Source organism: Gigantopelta aegis, chromosome 2 (genome assembly GCF_016097555.1).
Source record: "Gigantopelta aegis isolate Gae_Host chromosome 2, Gae_host_genome, whole genome shotgun sequence".
Lineage (NCBI taxonomy): Eukaryota > Metazoa > Mollusca > Gastropoda > Neomphalida > Peltospiridae > Gigantopelta > Gigantopelta aegis.
The window spans coordinates 20,977,006-20,998,368 of NC_054700.1; the positions used below are offsets into that span (position 1 = coordinate 20,977,006).

General features: G+C 37.5%; 1 protein-coding gene across 1 annotated transcript in view; it reads left to right on the plus strand.

Annotated features, from left to right (window-relative positions):
* The first annotated feature begins 2,179 nt into the window (after positions 1–2,179).
* The window catches only part of LOC121382616, a 47,023-nt gene continuing 27,839 nt past the window's right edge, over positions 2,180–21,363 (plus strand). Inside the window, exons 1-5 of the mRNA XM_041512144.1 lie at positions 2,180–2,301; positions 4,075–4,142; positions 5,318–5,466; positions 19,637–19,767; positions 20,663–20,798. Of these exons, the coding sequence (XP_041368078.1) occupies positions 4,091–4,142; positions 5,318–5,466; positions 19,637–19,767; positions 20,663–20,798 (468 nt within the window). The 5' untranslated portion in view covers positions 2,180–2,301; positions 4,075–4,090. The remainder of the gene's footprint in view (positions 2,302–4,074; positions 4,143–5,317; positions 5,467–19,636; positions 19,768–20,662; positions 20,799–21,363) is intronic.

Genomic DNA, 21,363 nt, shown 5'->3' on the forward strand with positions numbered 1-21,363 from the left:
TGCAAACCTTCATAGGCTACTTATGTCCGAGTTACGGGTCAGAAATCGCCTTCATGCAGCCCATCATCATGCTCGATGGCTCCGGGTTGTGTCTACCTTAAGAACTCGTTACATTGCCCACAGGCGTGAATGGTGTAGGGAGCGTCAGAACTGGGGTATTCGTCGCTGGTCACGTGTCATATTTTCAGATGAGTCTCTATTCACTTTGGACTTCCTTGACAGGCATGGTCGGGTCTGGCGACGACGAAATGAACGGCACGCCGTTACAATGCGATTTCATGACAGATTTGGCGCTGGGTCGATTATGGTGTGGGGTGGTATCACTATAACTGACAGAACCCCTCTCCATATTGTGCAAGGAAGGGTCACTGGGCAGTACTACCGGGACAACATACTGACACCCTTTGTCGTCCCGTTTGCTAGGCGTGTGGGTCGACGTTTTGTTTTTCAGGACGACAATACCCGTGCTCACCGTGCACGAATCGGCAATGCTCACCTCCAACAGCACATCTATCGAATGTCATGGCCAATAATGAGCCCAGACCTTTTCCCCATTGAACACGTCTGGAACATGATAGGGAGACGTGTGTGTCAACGTCAAAGACCGCCGACCACGTTAGCGGAACTTGGTCAGGCGCAGCATGAGGAGTTAGAACAGACTCCCTCAAATGGCCATTGGGAGACCCATACGCAGTATGCCTTGTCGATTGAATGAATGCCTGACACATTGTGGCGGTATCACCCACTACTAATAAAAAAATGTCAAATTTCAAATTTCACTTCTGATCCCAATCGTCCTACAAGATCTTTGGTGGCCATAAAACCTACTGTAATACGGAACTACCGGTTGTAATGTTTGCCCAATTAATACACTGTTATCATATAACCATTCTCCACAGCTAATATACCTTACAATTTTGGCAATTGTAAATTCTTATTAGAGTTCCCCATCTTTTTTTGAAGAGTATATATACTAGTACATAAAAACCCCCACCTCAGGACTGTCAGAAACAAATTGGATTTGTCATAATTGATACTTTAATCTGAAAGCCAAAACCGTATCTGTGATCAAGACCGTATCTCTGTACAATGTAGAGTCGAATGAAGATTTGGCAAAATAGTGGTTGATTCCATGAATCTCTATCTAGTGCCTTGTCTATAGGAGGATAGCCACTCTTTAAGCAAGGAATTGTACTTAATGCCTAATTTAACGTTATAAAGCTGTAATTCCCCAAACAATATTTTCACTTCCCAATAAGGAGGATTAGTGAATGTATTGGAAGTGATACATTAAAATTCGCCTATTGTAGCCTAGGCGACAGTATTCGTCCGTTTAAAGGGTATGTTTGTTTAACTAGGTCAAAACGTAAACGTTCTGTGGTTGTGATAGGTGCGGAAAGTTGATGCAGTCTCCCTCTCACCCTGGCTTCTGTTCCTACGGTCCTCTGTGGATTGAAAACTGACCACGTTTTGTCACGCATTCCGACATTTACAAGACTTTAGTGTAGGTTGCACTGTACCGAATCAGAAAGTTCCGTGTCAAAGTTCAAGGTGCATGTCAAATATATTTACGGAGTAAAAGCAGTTGCGACCCTGATTTGTAGTAAGATGTGATAATAGATTATTTGCGCAAAAACATGTACTATTATCCATTGCCAATAAATTAATACACTTTCATGTAGTATTCAATCGTTATACTGTGTACACTAGAGATTGGAACCACTGCAGGTACCTCCGATTTTCAGCAAAACTGAGGGTTGCTAATAACAAGCATTAATTAAATCTCTTAAATACCGCATGACTCTCTATTTCCATGTAGGTAGCGGCGCATATGTAGGGATGGGGAGTTAGGGGGTCGAAACCACATGCCCAAAACGATTTTTCTTTTTAAAAAATATATTTTCTTGGGGAACATGACCATAACCTCTAGAAACTTTGCTCGCCGCAGTCTAGATCCATCTGCACAATTTCCAGCCTGGATAGGTTAACTGTGAGGCGTCATACTTTTCATTTATGCACTGCGTAGATGTGTTGATACGTACGCTGCTTATATCTATCTGTTTTATCAGAAAATGTTAACATTATCAGGAACGATAATTGATTTTGTCCAATAGAACCTGTAGCCATTCTCTTCACAAACAGCGCCTCACCGTTGGCAGGACTCGAAGACTTTAAATGATATTGATAGCCCTCGCTCAATGCAGGAAGACAGTTGGATTGGTTTCGCATAGCGTATGGAGAGTTTCCCACAACTAAACGTCTATTTTGACTCGGTTACTGATAACAGAATTCACCTGCTGGGTAAGAGCTGTTTTTATTTTGTGGTCATCGAGTGTAGTTAAATACGCGATTGTTGTTATTTAGTAGCCAACCAATGTATCAATGTTTTGACATACCTACGTTTATTCATATTGATACCTTTAAGTCATATATATGACAAAGTTTATATATATATATATATATATATTGCAATGATTTTGCCATTATTTCTTGTGTGTCTGTATGCAGTCTACCAATACAACAACTTTCACAGAACCCTGATACTTATGAATAAAATATATTAATTATTTATCTTTGGCTTCATATTGTAAAGTGCAGAGCGGTTTTACATGGTTACATTTGACTGTAATGTATACTAATTCTTCTTTATTCTATTAACGCAATGGAAAATATATTGGAGGGGAATTTAGAAAGTCCGGTGCCTATTTCGCATAAGAAAATTTACTTTCCATGTAATCAAAAGGCAGGGAGGTGAAGTGAGGTGAGGGGGGGGGGGGGGGGGTTAAACACCCTCTGCTCAAAGCGAAATTTCTTTTTCTTGATAATTTCGGTAGTTGCATGCTCTCTAGAAACATCGCTCGTCACAGTCTAGACCCCCCGCCCCCGCATAATATCCTGCATACTCGCCTTTGGTTAGACTAGTATAAACAAGAACAACCGGCCTCGGTGGTGTCGTGGTTAAGCCACCAGACATAAGGCTCGTATGTACTAGGTTCGCAGCCCGGTACCAGCTCCCACCCAGAGCAAGTTTTAACGACTCAATGTGTAGGTGTAAGACCACTACACCCTCTTATCTCTCAGAGGGCGGGACGTAGCCCAGTGGTACAGCTCTCGCTCGATGCGCTGTCGGTCTGGGATCGATCCCCGTTGGTGGGCCCATTGGGCTATTTCTCGTTCTAGCCAGTGCACCACGACTGGTATATCAGAGTCCGTGGTATGTACTATCCTGTCTGTGGGATGGTGCATATAAAAGATCCCTTGCTGCTAATCGAAAAGAGTAGCGCATGAAGTCGTGACAGCGGGTTTCCTCTCTCATTACTATCTGTGTGGTCTTTAACCATATGTTTGACGCCATATAACCGTAAATAAAATGTGTTGAGTGCGTCGTTAAATAAAACATTTCTTTCTTTCTTATCTCTCACTAACCACTATCAACTAACCACTAACATACTGTCCTGGACAAATTGCCCAGGTAGCTGATGTGTGTGCCCAAGACAGCGTGCTTGAACCTTCATTGGATAAACGCACGAAAATCAGTTGAAATGAACCCCCCCCCCCAAAAAAAAAAAAAAAACCCCACAATACAGAGTTTAATGGGAATTTAATCAGTTTTGACACGCTGTCATGAATTAATTTACTGTCCAGATAGTGAATTGATAACAACAGGTGTCAGCAAAATGTAAACGTATTCTGCCCCACCGCTGGCACATAGTAGAAATAGAATATTATACAAATGTTGTATGAAAATGTATCTTTGCGCTAGTACATTTGTTTTGTTTCGGGGCCGGAAATAGCTCAGTGATAAAGTTCTCGCCTGATGCGCGGTTGGTCTGGGATCGATCCCTGTTGGTTGGCCGTTGGGGTATTTCTCGTTCCAGTCATTGCACCACGACTGGTATATCGAAGGCCATGGTATGTGCGCTATTCTGTCTGTGTGATCATGCATATAAAATGTCCCTTGCTACTAATGGAAAAATGTAGCGGGTTTCCTCTCTAAGACTAGCGGATGATTAATAAATCAATGTGCTCTAGTGGCGTCGTTAACAAACCAAGCTTTAAAAAAATTTGTTTCAGGAATTCGTTGTTAAAAATGGTGATGCTACTGTGGTTGGTGCATTTGCTGTACTTCATCAACGTTCAGGGTATGTTTTCAAAACAATGCTTTCTTCTTCTTCTTCTTCTTCTTCTTCTTCTTCTTCTTCTTCTTCTTCTTCTTCTTCTTCTTCTTCTTCTCCTCCTCCTCCTCCTCCTATCCTTCTTTTAAACACATATTTCTTTCATAAACAAACTCCTGTTAAGTAAGACAACTTGTAAGGTTTATTTCCATACCAATTTAATCTTCAAAAACTTACAATTAAAAAAAGCAGAATAGGATAAATCTAACGTTAAACAAAACAAACACATTTTTAGAAGGCGTAGGGCGTGTGAATCAGCTACTAGAAAACGTAGTTGAGAAGACGTTGTCGCCACGTGTATAGATGCTTGACTACGTATATGTAATGTTCGCTGAAGAGGATCTGCGGGATTCATATCCATAGTTGGTATCAAAAGTCGGCATCAGAAAACTCTTCTCTGGCGCTGCGCTGAGTCCAGTCTTGGAGGTTCTGAGGTCAATACTGTGGTCGTCTGAGCCATCCGGAAGTGGTTTAAGGTGACGCCACACGATACGAGTTCCTCGTACGAGAATAACCACAAAAATATAACCGATTGCGTAGCAACCGATGAAATCGTAATGTTTGGCTTGTCAATCGGCTATTCTCGTGGCTATTCTCGCACGAAGCAATCGTAGTGTGGCGTCACCTTTAAATCTCCGCCGTTAAGCTTAGTAGTGTCCGAGATGTCGCCCGTCTTACTGGGGTTTGATCTTGTGAACCTGAGGTTCCAAGGAGCTATCATAGAGGATGACCAACAGGTCAAAGATGTGATGTCACCGTTTTATGCGTTCTTGTTTTTGCACACAATTGCCGGCCTTAATTCCTTTCTGTCAATTGGAAAAAATGAAAAACAAAAACAAAAAACCCTCAAAAACCCGAGGTTGGAAACCACTATAGATTCTGTGGAATAACATAACATATATTTTTCTCTACACTATCAAATGATTCTTATATTAGAGACTACTATTTATACTCAGTTAGAGGACATTACAATTCTCAAGTTAAATATGCACACATTTTTTGTAGAATTGATTATAAGAAATCTAGGTAAAAATAATGAAATACGTCACTTGAACCATGACATTGGACCTTTAAGTAATATAAAAGTATGCAGAAGATTTGAACTTTAATACGTGACCAGCCATACCAGTTACCATTTTCAGGTTCAGCCATCAGTAATCTGCGAACTATTGAAAGGGAATTCTGGGACTGGCGCCTACGAGATGCGCCTGAATTCGCTTCTGTTGCAGGAGTTAACAAGTACAACGATCGTTTGACATCATTCAGTCTAGCTTCGTTTCAAAACAGACACGTGAGTGTTACCATTGTCATTTTACCGTATAATTTAAAAAAAATCAGAAATAAGAATGTTTTATTTATCAAGGGCGGGATCTGGCTCAATCAGTAGACCGCTCAATCGACGTACAAATTCACAAAGGTCTCTTAGGCTCTGCTAGACAACAAAGTATCCTCTTTGTAAGTTTTTAGCATTGCACTGCGAGATCGCAAAGTTGCGAGAGTTTAGTGAATTAGGTCCCTGGGTTGTAGGTTCGAACCACCTCGAGGGGACCCACCCAGTTGTCCACGGCTGACATATCAAAGCAGGGCTCGAACTTAACGACGGCACTGACGGCAATTGCCGTCGTTAAGATATTAATTGCCGTAGGTCTGGAGCATCATCGGTTAAGCTCGTCAATGATGGCAAATGTTTACACCAGAAGCTCCTCAATGATGGCAAATGTTTACACCAGAAGCTCCCCAATGATGACAAATGTTTACACCTGGTGTATACTATCTGCCAGTATATAACATTATTGCGTTAAAATATGTCTACATACAGCAAAATAACCATTCAGTCTTATTTATTTGCTGAAAATGTATTTTCTTTTTTAAATTGCCGAGGGCAGGGTTTAAAATTTTTTTTAAATTGTCGTGGGAGATAAAGTCTTAAGTTCGAGCCTTGCAAAGGTACGGGCATGTGCTGTCCTGTGTAAGAAAGCACATATACAAGATCCCTTGCTGCTGATGGAAAACTGTAATGGGTTTCCTTTGAAGACTGTGCCAGTATTATCAAAAGTTTGACATCCAATAGCAATGATCAATTGATCAATGTGCTCTACTGGTGTTGTTAAACAAAACCGACTTTAATTGTCAAAATGTTAGTTTTTATTCTAAAATTGCGACGGTGTTAAAAGTAACATGGCATATGAAACTTCAGGACACGCGATAAACCGATAACTACCACGTAGTATCAAGATAACAACAAACAACAGCAGCAGAAACAGCAGCAACAAAATACCCTACCCCCACCCCACCCCCAGCCCCCCCAAGAAAACCCCCACCCCAAAAAGCAAAAAAACAAACCAAACAAAACGAAAACACCCACCCCATTCCCCCAACAAGACAATTACAAGACACATTTGTCACACACACACACACACATTCCACTATTATAAGTAATTATCATTAAAAAACCCCAAAGCAAACAACATAAAAAAAAAAAAAAAAAAAAAAAAAAAAAAAATACAAAAAAAAAGACAACCCCCCCCCCCCCCCCCCCCCCCCCCCCCCATCCCCGAAACCCACACCCAAAAACCCTCAACAACAGCAAAATAAAAGCAAAACCAGACAATTGAAAAAACCCCGCACAAAAACAAACAAACACAAAAACTAACCAAGGAAAGCCTCGGCTACATGTCTGAAGCGCGTGTCTCGTTAGCTCGTTAAATACCTAGTCGATTATTCAAACCATCCCACCAGAGACCTCCAAACACGAAACCCAAGCCCACCCTTGACCATTCCATGAATATCAAACATCAGACTGCGCCGTCGTTAATGTCGCCTGTGTATTATTGTGGGCTCCTGGATAATAATATTTCAATTTCGTAAACCAAAGCGCTGGGATTCTAATGGAAAGTCGTGGCGCAATCATGTTATTATGTAAATCGAAGAATGACGTTATTTATCATTTCGCACGCAATGGCTTAAAAGCGCTATATCTCGTCTATTCAGACCTTGTTAATGCAAAACCGGCCTCGGTGGCATCGTGGTTAGCCATCGGTCTACAGGCTGGTAGGTACTGGGTTCGGATCCCAGTCGAGGCATGGGATTTTTAATCCAGATACCGACTCCAAACCCTGAGTGAGTGCTCCGTAAGGCTCAATGGGTAGGTGTAAACCACTTGCACCGACCAGTGATCCATAACTGGTTCAACAAAGGCCATGGTTTGTGCTATCCTGCCTGTGGGAAGCGCAAATAAAAGATCCCTTGCTGTCTGTCGTAAAAGAGTAGCCTATGTGGCGACAGCGGGTTTCCTCTAAAAAAATATGTGTGGTCCTTACCCATATGTCTGACGCCATATAACCGTAAATAAAATGTGTTGAGTGCGTCGTTAAATAAAACATTTCTTTCTTGTTAATGCAAAAGGCAAATGAAACGATCTTTTCACTATCAATGCAAGTGATCGTACTTGCTGTCAACGTCATTTAAATATAGTTAATTAATATAAAAAATATTATTACTTTTTTAAATTATTAATTTGTTTTCAATAAATAGTATAATTATTATAATTATTACTATTATTACTATAACTATTATTATAAAAACAAACATGTTTGATACCTAAGTAATTAATGAGATGATTGATTAATTGGTTGATTGATTGATTAATTCGTTGATCGGTTGATTGATTGATTGATTGATTGCTTGATTGTTCCGTTTATCTGTTCATTTTTGTATTTATACTTCTTCTTAGTTATCTACTCATTGTGTATTTGTTCATTGTACTGATTTAAATAGTGGTGACTGTCATAGTGGACATGCTATTTATAGCAGTAGTATGGCATTAATTTAATTTAATATAAGTGGTAGTTTGGATATTATTATTATTATTATTACTGATTTTACTATTACTGCTTTTATTATTGCTTTTATCATCATCATTGATACTACTACTACTACTACCACTACCACTACTACTAGAGCTGCTACTGCTGCTATTATTATTACTACTTAAACTACTACTATTACCACCACTGTTTTCTTATTAATGACATTAATAACGTAGGAAAGAGTAAAGCTGTTTTGTCCCCCACCCCCCCCACCCCCCAGCATTTAAATCAGTTTAAAGAAAAGTCTGCGTTTTAAAAATTGTTCCGTGCATTTAATTTTGACATTTTGACACAGGGAGACAACAGAGCATATTTTATACACCAATTCATTCTCTCTGTTTTTTTAAATGTTTTAAGTAATTAGAATCATACTTTCTCTTACTTTTATTTCCAAACTGCAATTTTATGTAACCGTGACCGTTTATATTAAACTATGTAGAATATATGATAATGGCTGACATACACATTTTAACAGTTAACTGCCAGGGATTGGGTGATCCTTAAAAAGAAAGGATGTATTAAACTATCTGAAACAAAAAACATATTAACATATTATTGTCTACAAGATACACATTTTACACATGAATTAGAACCCTATATTCAAGCACATAAATGTTTATTCAATTCACATTCTAGTAATTCACGGGGTGTAGCAATACTATTCAACAATAATTTCTAATATATACTGCATAAAATAAAAACTGATAATTCGGGTAATTATAATAATTCTTGATATAACAATAGAAGGGGAGAAGATTACACTGGTTAATATTTACGGACCGAATGGGGATAAACCACAATTTTATGAGAACATTTTTATCTCAATAGAAGAATTTGAAAATGAAAAATATGTTATATGTGGTGACTTCAACTTAGTACTCAACACTGATTTAGATACAAGATACTACTTACATATTAATAATCCCAAAGCTAGAGATTTAATTTTAGAAAACTTTGAGAAATTTAGTTTCGTAGATCCATTTCGCGAACTTTTCCCAAATTAAAAAATATATACGTGGACTAAAAAAAAAAAATCCTATTAAACAAGCTAGATTAGATTTTTTCTCCTATCATAAAATTTAATATCACTTGTAAATAAAATATCGATTGAGAGCAGTTATTGATCTGACCATTCTGGAGTGATGTAAAACATACGTCAACTCCATTAAAGAGATAATTGAAAATGTTAAATGTCAATACGCAATTCCTGTATATAACATAGAAAAACTAGGTCAAATTCCTAATGAAAATATTCAGTTTACAATTAACGATCAATGTTTTCTAGAAGTTCTATTAATAGAAATTAGGGGAAAAACTATCTCATATTCCTCATTTAAGAAAAAAACCCGAAAATATATTAGAAGCAAAAATTTGTGAGGAAATAAAAATACTCGAAGAACATAATATAACTTCAGATTTATTAGAAGCAAAACGTAATGAATTAATTGAAATGCGTAGGAATAAGTTAAAAGGTAATTTCATTAGATCTAGGGAAAAATGGATAGAAGAAGGCGAGAAACCCACTAAATATTTTTTGTAATTTGGAATCCAGAAATTATCATAGTAAACTTATTTCCAGAATAGAACTTGATGACGGCGGCAGCATAGTAACTGAACAAAATAATTTTTTAGAGGAAACTAATTTTTTAAAATGAAAAGTTGTATTAAAAAAGCGCCCCTTCAGCAAATAAAAATAACACAGCTATTAATAAAATTAAGGTAAATAAATTAACAGATGCAGAAGAATTAGAAGGGGAAATAACTTACAACGAAGCATTAGAATTTCTTACAAATATGAAAAATTATACAAGTCCTGGCTCCGATGGTTTTACGTAACGTAACGTAGTGTTTTTAACATGCTCCTATACTATTAAGGTTTCGAGCATGTCTACCTCGGGTCCGACCTCTGGATGCCAGGGGCCTAACCCGGGGCAAAATTACTTAGGTCAATTTTGAACTTAATCCAATGGGGGTAAGGGGCTTTAATTTTTTATTTTAAATGCGCCATTTCTAATAAATTAATAAATATAACTTAAATATTTATAAAATTTTGATCGCCATTTTTTATCGGACATTTCTATATATAAAATACTGTGAGAATCCTGGATTACGATATTGCCAGTAAATTATTTTCTATAAAATTATTAAGCTATAATTCAAGTTAAAGAAATATTGTTGATTTTAATCTGTTGGTTTTTGTTTTTAGCGCCAACGTGCATCGTAGTCTATATTTGTTTACATTGAACAGCGCAATTCTATGCGCCGGGTCAATAAAACAAGGCCTTGTTTATCGTATAACATTTATACACTTAATTATTAGTGTTTATATTATCAGTAGTCACAGATAACTTACCTTATCAAGGTTATTAAGTTGTTTAAATTGGCAGGAACAATGCAAAATATTAAGTTTTTTATACAAGCCGCAAATGTAAAAAGATCGAAGCCATCTGCTTTTGTACGAGCCTCGTTCTGGATTTTTTGAGAGTTACTTCCGGGTTTTTGTAAATCGCTATTTTTGACATCAAGACTTCAAAATTCTGTTACACTGTGTGAGTTAGAGTTTTAAATCATTAGTAATTTCAGATGAATAATTACTAATGTAACTTATATCTAATTCGGAACGGATATGGAACTTATAGTTTTAAAGGCAAACGTCGCCCATGTTTGTGTGAAGGAACCCTAAATATAGTCTTGCTTAATTTTGTATTTATTTCGTTCATGACCATTAATGAGGAATAGCAAATTCAGATGATACAAGAAAGATAATTGCTCGAACCGGAATTTCAATACAAAATAGATTAATTACACAAGCCAGGCAGAGTCAGATAGGGATTCAAGACAACCCAGACAGAACATGACTACAAACTGGGATATGAAGGAAATGCAACAAATGAAAAGGGATATTCAAGTTGAGGGCAGTGTCCAAGACATAAAAGTCAAGTTTATCATTGATACAGGGGCAGACAAAACATTAATATCAAAGAGAATATTTGACAGAATAGATCCTGCAATGAGGCCGCACTTAGGGAAGACAATTAAACTTACACATGCTGGTAGGGAGTCACTGCGCAATTACGGAAAGTGTACTTTGAAGATACAGCTAGGTCCACTCATCCTGCATAGGTGTGTTGTGATCGCAGACATTGGTGATGATGCTTTGATTGGTATGGATATACTAAAAGGCATAGGTGGAAAACCAGCAGATATAATCCGTTGGATAGAAATACTATCTGCCTACGACTATAAAATAGAATTTCGCAGTGGAGCTCACCATGGCAATGCAGATAGTATGTCGAGATGTCCGAATCACGATGATTATGATTGTGCTGAGGCAGGGTTAACAGAACAATTGAAATGTGGTCCCTGTAAAAAGTGTCAAAAGAGGGCTGATGACATGCAGAGTACTTTGTCATCTTCACTAAAAATACGACAGAGTGTTTACTTCGACCGTGGAGCCGGGGTAATGAAAAACACGAAATGGTATCTGCGAAAGTTGATATCTCCATTGGTAATCATGATTTTATGCATGATTAGCGTTTTTGTTCCAGGTCATACCAGTAGTGTAACCCCTGTCACAGAAACTGTGGGAGAATGGTATATGGGCTCGAGAAAAGGACTCGAGTATGTGTACAAGAAGCTTATGAAGAAACGGGATATGGTCAAGCTAAGCAGAGGGTTAGCAGTGAAAGCAGCCGGTTGGATGATGAACTATTTACGTTACCCAACACACAGAGTTGAAGAGTTCTGTAGAAGAGTTTCTACAAGGGAGGAAAGAGAACTGAGGAATAACTGGTTTCCTTGGATGCAGATTATGGGTTCAAGTGAGTTGCGACGTAAGCAACTGAGCGATGCGGATTTGAAACCCATTATCGACTGGATGGAGCAAGGGAGACGACCTACTGGACACGAGGCTTGTACAGCCAGCCCTGCTAGCAGACACTATTTGGTGTATTGGGACAGCTTGGTAATGAAACAGGGAATGCTGTTCCGGAAATATAGTGACAAAGACTGTACAGAGAGGTTACAGTATATTGTGCCAAGAGATATGAGAAAGGAGATCTTGTATCAGATGCACAATGGGATAATGTCTGGTCATTTGGGCAGGAAAAAGACCAAAGGGAAACTTCTCGCTCGTTATTATTGGTTTAAAGTGCGAGAAGATGTGAACAACTGGATTTTGCAGTGTGAGACTTGTGGGGCCAATAAGCCACCTAGTAGGACACCGAGAGCCCCATTAGGAAATATGCAAGTGGGAGCACCGCTAGATCGGATTGCTACGGATTTCCTGGGACCATTACCTAGGACTCCAAGAGGAAACAGATACATTTTAGTTGTAACTGATAGCTTCACCAAGTGGGTTGAAGTTTTCGCAGTACCAGACCAAAGTGCAGAAACCGCGGCTAGGATGATACTCAACGAAGTTATTTCTAGATACGGGTATCCTCTGGATTTACATAGCGACCAGGGGGGAAATTATGAAAGTGCTATATTCAAAGAACTTTGTAAACTGCTAGAAGTTAGGAAGACGAGAACATCGCCTCGTAATCCCCGCTGTAATGGACAGACAGAAAATTTCAACAAAACTCTGGTCCGGATGATACGAGCATATCTGCAGGGTGAACAAACGGATTGGGATCTGCACTTAGGTTGTTTAGCAGCCGCATATAGATCAACCCCACACGAGAGCACAGGCCTAACACCCAATCTCTTGATGTTGGGACGTGAAGTGAGAATCCCAGCGGAAATAGCATTCGGCAGTGGTACCTCACTCATCGGTGAAACTGTGTCATCATATGGCCAATATGTAGAAATGCTGAAAAGAAACATGCAAAAGGCGCATGAGATAGCCAGAGAGCATTTGAAAGCGTCAGCCAAGAGGCAAAAAGAAACATATGATATAAAACAAAGTCTTCATCGGTATAGCCGAGGAGACCTAGTATGGTATCTTCATGAGCACAGAAGAGAGGGAGTATGCCCAAAACTCCAAATGCCTTACAGCGGTCCAGCAGTTGTGGTTAAAAGACTGAATGCACTCGATTACATAGTTCAGTTCGATGCTGAAGGTAGGCAGAAAGTAATACACCACAATAAGCTGAAGCCATTCACCAGTGAATACAGGCCCAGGTGGATAAGTAAGGTGCTTAAAAGTCTAAAATAGTGATGTGCCGAATACATGTTGGAATGCATGTTGGTAACATAAGTCGCATACACAATTAGTTAGAGGTACGCACGTATTTAATTAACAGGTTTTTTTTTTTGGTTTTTTGTTTTCCTTTTACTTCTTAAATTACAGGAAATTATTTAGTCATGCAGGCTCAAGTCAAGTTGCCACCAAAGAGAGGAAGGGCCTATCGATGTTTAAAGGGAGATGATTTCGTGGGAGAGAGGGGAAAAGTAATTTCCCACATCTACAAGATGCATCTACCTCTTGACCAATCACCATATTTTTGTACCCTATGCACCTTTAGATGCATGAAGTTGGAGCAGCTGGCAACGCATGTGTCTGCGTACAAAGACCACATAGACAGGGTGAGAAGAGCGGAGGAAAGTGGAGAAGAGGTGGATGAGGCAATCCACTTGAAGGAATCTACTTGTCCGTATATAGTAGCAGATGGCCTCGACATGGAGCGGTTGTCAGCTGATGAGTCCAATAGTCTGTGGCAACAAAGGGCAGGTCAACGATTTAAAAACAACACTGTTTCTAAAGCTGTCCAACCATTGCCAGCACCTCAGCCAGTGACGGCCATATGTGTCCCAACAGCAGCACCAGTCACCACCACAACATCGGAACCTTCAGCAACTGAAGTGACAGTGGTCGAAGCTATGCCAGACAACTTGTCATTATGGAGCTTTTTAAACTCCCCGACGGAGATCCAGGAGCCACCTTCAGTGATTATTCCACCAGCTGTCGAGGAATCTCAGAAAAGACATTCAAGGTCACAGTCGAGGTCACGGTCGAGATCTCCCGAGTCTTCTGCTTCATCAGATAGCTGTAGAGATCAAATGGTAAAATTGACACAGGCGGTCGTGGATATAGTCAGGGATAACAAGGAGCAAATGATAATATTTGCTAAAGCCATCGACGACCTAACAGCTGCAATTAGGCAACAGAACGAGCTGGTGAAAGAGGAGCGAGAGGAAAGAAGAGAGAGAGAGAGAAGAGAGACAGAGAGAGAGAGAGAGAAGAGAGATGGAGAGGCAGAGAAGAGAGACGGAGAGAGAAAGGAGAGTGACAGAGAAGGAGAGAGAGAACAGGGAGACCGGAGTGAGAGAACTGAATGGAAGAAGAGATTGGGGAAAGGAGAACAGAGAGAGGGACATCGACGACAGACGACATTGGAGGCACGAGCGGCCACAGCGGACGTAACCCCAGTATCCTTACCAATTGTACAGTTAGTTATGTAGCAGATATGGTTTAAAACAAGAATATTCTTTCATCACAAAATGTTGATATATTTTCATGTCTCTAATTAATTATTATTATTATAAGTATTATAAGACAAAGAAATAACTGACTATCATAAAAGAAATGTTTTTAATGTACAGTTATGTATGTAAGTTAAAGATAAGATATCAGAGAGGCATGGAAGGGCGGAAGAATTGAGTAGAAAAGGATGGGAAGGATGCCAGGAGGTCAGGATGCCCGAACGACCAACGAGGTGACGAGCATGACCAGAGATGGCAATCGGCAGTCAATTATTTTTTTTTACTGTTCACAATTAATTTCAACCATCTGTTTTCCGTCAATTTTTTTGGTCAATTTTTGTCAAGATTGTGGTTGATCTGTAATATAAAGAGAGATACATAATGTATATTATGCATATAATAATATCAGTGAATTAGTGCATATGGAATGTATTATCCACAAATATAGACTGAATTTTGATGCAAGTTGTGATATTCTAAATGAAGTGCACAGTTGGCTCTTTTAATGATAGATGAATTAGTTCAAGTTATGTGCGTTTGCAAGGACGCTTAAACGTTTAAGCAGAGGGTAATGTGAGAATCCGGGATTACGATATTGCCAGTAAATTATTTTCTATAAATTATTAAGCTATAATTCAAGTTCGTTTTGTTTTAGCGCCAACGTGCATCGTAGTCTATATTTGTTTACATTGAACAGCGCAATTCTATGCGCCGGGTCAATAACACAAGGCCTTGTTTATCGTATAACATTTATACACTTAATTATTAGTGTTTATATTATCAGTAGTCACAGATAACTTACCTTATCAAGTGTTATTAAGTTGTTAAATTGGCATTTTTATACAGCCGCAAATGTAAAAAGATCGAAGCCATGCTTTTGTACGAGCCTCGTTCTGGATTTTTGAGAGTTACTTCCGGGTTTTTGTCATCGCTATTTTTGACGTCTGTTACACTGTGTGAGTTAGGTAAATATTAGTAATTTCAGATATTACTAATGTAACTTATATCTAATTCGGAACGGATATGGAACTTATATTTATTTGTGTATATATGCTTAATTGTATTTATTTCGTTCCCATTATAGCATAGTAATTAAGGTATAAAGGCCAGTAGGGCCTAATGACGTTAGCCAGTAGTAAATGACGTCATTGGTTTTTTAACCCGCACTGCGGGACTTACAAATTCTGCAATGCAGGATTGTACCCCGCACTGCTGGATTTTACCCCGTTTTGCAGAATGCATACTCGCTCTGCGGAATGCATAATTCTGCAGTGCTGGATATTAACCAGTATTGCTGGATTTTGGCGGGGGTATAAATACGAATCCCGCAATGATTTGTCAGTTTCGGTCAGTCGTTCGCCCCGATAGGTGGGTTGGGTTTATTAACATAACACTAAATTATACGGGTTTTACATATGTGTATGTTATTGGGATAACTTGTAGAGACCAAACTCACAACCTTAATGATTAGATAATTAATAAAGATTAAAGGGTATTATTTTCGGTATTTATTATTCATAGAATTTAGGGAGATAGACAGCACCCATTACACAGAAGAGGTGTATGCCCCGGGTGTTGTGGTTTTTATGTGGCAAAGTTTAAGGCATATTATATAGGGAGGGATTGAGTTAGAGAGATGCCCATGTAGTGGAAGTAGGTCTGTGTACCCAGACAAAGTATTTAAAGTGTATATTCTTGCTGATATTGATGTTCTTGGTCCAAAATTAAGTTTGTGTATATCATAACGTTGGAGACTTAGTATATTAGGAATAATTATTATTGAGCAACTTACCTGTTTCAGGTGAATAAGACTCAGTCTTTTAAAGTAATTTAAGAATTGTGGTATATTTCAAAGCCTGAAAGTAACTTAGCCATGTTTATTCAATTATTTATGTGAATTTTATTACTAAATGAATCAGTGAACATACAGTTCAACTGCGAATGTAATTTGAGGTTATTGTTAAATAAATATTGTTGAATTTTAATCTTGTTGGTGATCTTTTGCCTTCATAGTTAGTGGTTATGGCCATTTACAAGGACACCCTCTAATCCAGGGTCGTCACAATACTACCATATGAAATTTTCTATTAGCCCTACGATTTTTGGAGGTTAGTTTTCAGGAGGTTGGGCCTAGGCCACAGGAAGTTTGTTTAGTAGGGGGACAGAGCGTTAAAAGGGGCACCAATTATATCGGGAACTTCAGTGTGGCCAAAACAAAGGGGGACGCGAAGGGGGGGGGGGGGGGGCAGTCCCCCGGACAAACCTAGCTCCCCCTACGGCAGAAACCGCCTACGCCTATGGCCCTAACCTACTTCCGGTGGCATACCCCCCCACCCCCCACGATCCCCCCAGCCAACCCAACCGTCGTGCCCTCCATTCTCGGTGCTCCTCAATTTAGGATTTGCGGCTGGATCACTAGGAGAGTGATCCATGTCCGCTGATGATTAACAAGGTACAGGAAAGTTTGCGTCTGGTGAGTCATTACCTGTCTACCAAAAGCGACCTATTACTTTGCTAAATTGTATATATAAAATTGCTTCTGGGTGCATTGCGAATAGACTGAAAAAAGTATTATATAAAATTATAGCAAACGATCAAACTGGTTTTATTAAAGGCAGGTTTATAGGTGAAAATATACGATTAATTTATGATATAATGCAATATATGCAACTTTAAATCTTCAATAACAAATTGGATAAAAACTTTTTATAATAACTCAGTGTCCAGAATATTACAAAATGGATTTTTATCACAGAGTTTTAATCTAGAAAGAGGATGTAGACAAGGTGATCCGCTATCCCCTTGTATCATCAAAATATGCTCCGAAGTATTAGCAATACTAATTAGAAACTCTAAAGACGTTAAAGATATAGATATAGATGGGGAAAGTTATATATATCTCAATATGCAGATGATACAACCTTTATTTTGGATGGATCACTTGAATCCCTGGACAGTACATTAAAAATATTAGATATATTTCTGGCTTGAAATAAACTATTCTAAGTCTCAAATTATATGGATAGGAAGTAAAAAAAATTCAAAGAAGGTTTTCCATCCAGCAAAGTGGAAGCTACAATAGGGAGAAGAACACTTCACTTTATTAGGTGTAAAATGTTCGCTTAACTTGGACGAAACGATTTTGCAAAATATTGAACCAAAATTACTCGAAATGAAAAACACGATAAAACAGTGGTTAACGAGAAAACTTACAGTTATGGGCAGAATTGTTGTTGTAAAAACTCAAATTATTTCCAAAATAACACATTTATTAATTTCATTACCAAATCCATCACTAAAATTTTTAAAAGAAATAAACAAAATCATTTTTAATTTTATATGGCAAAATAAACCAGATAAAATTAAACGTGAAGTTTTAATGCAAGATTACCAGTGGGGGTATTAAAAAGTTAGACGTTGTAAATTTTACAAATGAAATATTCAGCGGAAGGGTGTGATTTTACCTCTTCATTATGGGCGAAATATTATAGTTTACCATTTTGCTCTTTAAAAGACAACGTTTTTGTGGTTTCAGTACCAGATTTTACATAGAATTATACCAACAAATACCTTTTTACATAAAATAAAACTGATTGATTCTAGTATGTGTAAATTTTATTCACATGAACCAGAAACACTGCAGCGTCTATTTTATGACTGTCCTAAAGTCGTTGAACTCTGGAGTGTTATAGAAAAATGGTTATTACAAAAAGGTGATTATATCCAGTTGAATAGGAACACAGTCTTATTTGGAATTATAAATAGTAAACATATACATGTATTTGTAAACTGGTTAATTGTTAACGTAAAATATTACATATGCAAATCAAAATTACAAAAGAGTACACAAAATGAAACTGGTATCAACAATTTTATTAAAGATAAGTTAAAAATAGAAAAATACATATATTACAAAAACTTTACATACAGAATTCGACGACAATTGGGGACCATGGTTAAAAGTTCTAGAAGGCCACAACTGAGACACTTAGTACTTTTGTTATGTGTATAATTTTAAGTATGACGCCAGTTTGAAAGTATATTTATAACTTCATTTTACGTTTTCTCTTTTCAATCTTCTTTTTATTTCCACTTTTGTCACTGCTCATTTTTTATATTGTTTGCTATGTACTTTGTAAGGTAATGAATTCAGGCCCCCAACCCTGACACTATCATAACATACTTCTGGGGCAATAAACTATTTAAAAAAGAAAAAGAAAAAAAATAACATTATTGTATCTCTGCACAAGATAGAGCTCAAAGATTGCTTTAATATACTGGCCATATGCTCCTATGACAAACTAATTATATTCTGTCATCAGCTTGCCCAGGAATCTTCACTTTAGCATAAACTTTATTTTCCTAGAATTCGTTTTTGATGGGGCACAGTTAGTAAACGACAATATAACGTACTAAACTACTCCTTATTTCTAACTATTAGAAATGTTCTGGATATTTTCAGCTATAAATGTACGTGTTAGTATAGTTTCGACCAAAAGCAACAATGAACGATGTGATGAAAGATATTCTTTAGTCAGAATTAAACTCACATGTAGCCTATATTTCAGACAATAATGTTTTCAGCGTTTATATTGTCCGTTTTACTATTACAAAACACAAGTGGTTTTAAAGAATAATAAAGGATTATACCAAGCATGACATTAGGGTGTGATCATGTGTCAAATGTTCTGTTGCATTCCCGTGAGTAGCATAATTGACTTTTTCCTTTCGCTCTTGTTTTCGTTTTAATATTAATTAATTTTGTCTTTATGCATTCGCTTTTATATATGCAAAATTTAAAACACTCAATTTCGCGATTATATTATTATACTTTCTTCTGTGAAAATAATAAATATATTTGTAAACAACCTATTAAACTTCACACAGAACTCAGAATGTCAATACCTGGGCTTAAATAATGTTCTGTTATTCAGAAGAAATAACTTGAGATAGCATTACGTTTCCTTTCCAAAGCTATTAGGTATTATCATTGTCATTATATTTGTTCATATCCTACAGATGATGATTAATACACGAATGTAAAATAAAACAAATATTATTTTCGTTCCCCGACGGCCGCTAATTAAACAATATGGTGGAGTATCGCAAAACATGTATTCCTCTCGTTTCCTCCCGATTAAACATGTTTCCTTGTTTTTTTCACAGAATAAGGTTGAAGAGTTCCTTACCAGAGTAAAGGCGATTGACACGTCAACACTAACTCCCCACGAACACATCGACTACGTCATCTTGAAGGACCATCTACAGACCTACATTGACGGCTATTCATGGCGGCTGTGAGTTAAAGTGTCATTCCTTTACGTCACGTAGTATTAGTTTCACCAAATCCAATACACATGTATTTATAACAAAAACAACATCAACAAGAATATCAATTACAGACTAATCAAACACGTGACGAATAGGTTGTTTGCTTTTTAGGGCGACCCAAGATTTGACTTTGAAACGAGTCAAGCTAAAAATAGAATTCATAAATATTTTCTGGTGTAAGAATTTAACGCTCACTAAAACTTTACCATTGTTTTCACCTTTAAGTACTTTTTCCCATCGGATTAAAAAAAAAATCCATTATTCACATACACATATAGCAGATGTTTTTGTTTATCTTCGTTGTCTGGTATGCTTATAAACCTTTCTACCCAAGAAAAGATTGGACAACCAAGAGATTAAAACCTTCCCAAAAACCCAACCCCCAAAAAACAACAACAACAAACAAAGAAACAAAACAAAACAAAACAAAACAAAACAAACAAACTAAACCAACAACCGAACACAACAAACAACATAGCTGCTATTACTTACAGTAATTTCATTTTGGTAAATTTATCAGTGTATTTATTTGAATTTGATTTTTTTCTCTCTCTTTTTTTTCTCTCATTTTCTTTATTTCGGTTTTTTTTTAAACTTTTTTTTCGAGTCAATAATGAAATAATTCAACAAATTCATAACATGCATTTGTTGATATTATATGGTGAACGGCAGCTTAAACCCCATCTAATACTATTCAATATCATGTCATACGTCTAGGGTTTTTTTGATGAGAATTTTGCTGCATAAAAATAGGTTACCCAGTCAGTCATTTGATGTCATTCTTTGAAAAAAATCTATTTGATGTCACTTTAAAACAATTGCACTTGGTTTTCTATTTCTTTAAATGTTCGTTTATATCAGGTATGAGCCTATAAATCCAATCAACTTCTTGGAAGGCCTGCACACCAATCCCCAGCACTTCCTCGACACAATGCCCTACATCTCGAGAGGAGACTTCGAGAATCTCATTGAACGACTTGAGAAGATCCCCAGACAGGTCAGGATATCATGTCGTCCTTATATTCTCTTTATCAAGTCAACCAGGATATCATGTCGTCCTTACATTCTCTTTATCAAGTCAACCAGGATATCATGTCGTCCTTACATTCTCTTTATCAAGTCAACCAGGATATCATGTCGTCCTTACATTCTCTTTATCGAGTAAACCAGGATATCATGTCCTTACATTTTCTTTATCAAGTCAACAAGGACATCATGTCGTTCTTACATTTTCAACAAGGATATCGTGTCGTCCTTATATTTTCTTTATCAAGTCAACCAGGATATCATGTCCTTACATTTCCTTTATCATGTCAACCAGGATATCATGTCGTCCTTACATTTCCTTTATCAAGTCAACCAATATATCATGTCGTCCTTACATTCTCTTTATCAAGTCAACCAGGATATCATGTTGTCCTTACATTCTCTTTATCAAGTCAATCAGGATATGTCGTCCTTACATTCTCTTTATCAAGTCAAACAGGATATCATGTCGTCCTTACATTCTCTTTATCAAGTCAACCAGGATATCATGTCGTCTGTACATTTCCTTAATCAAG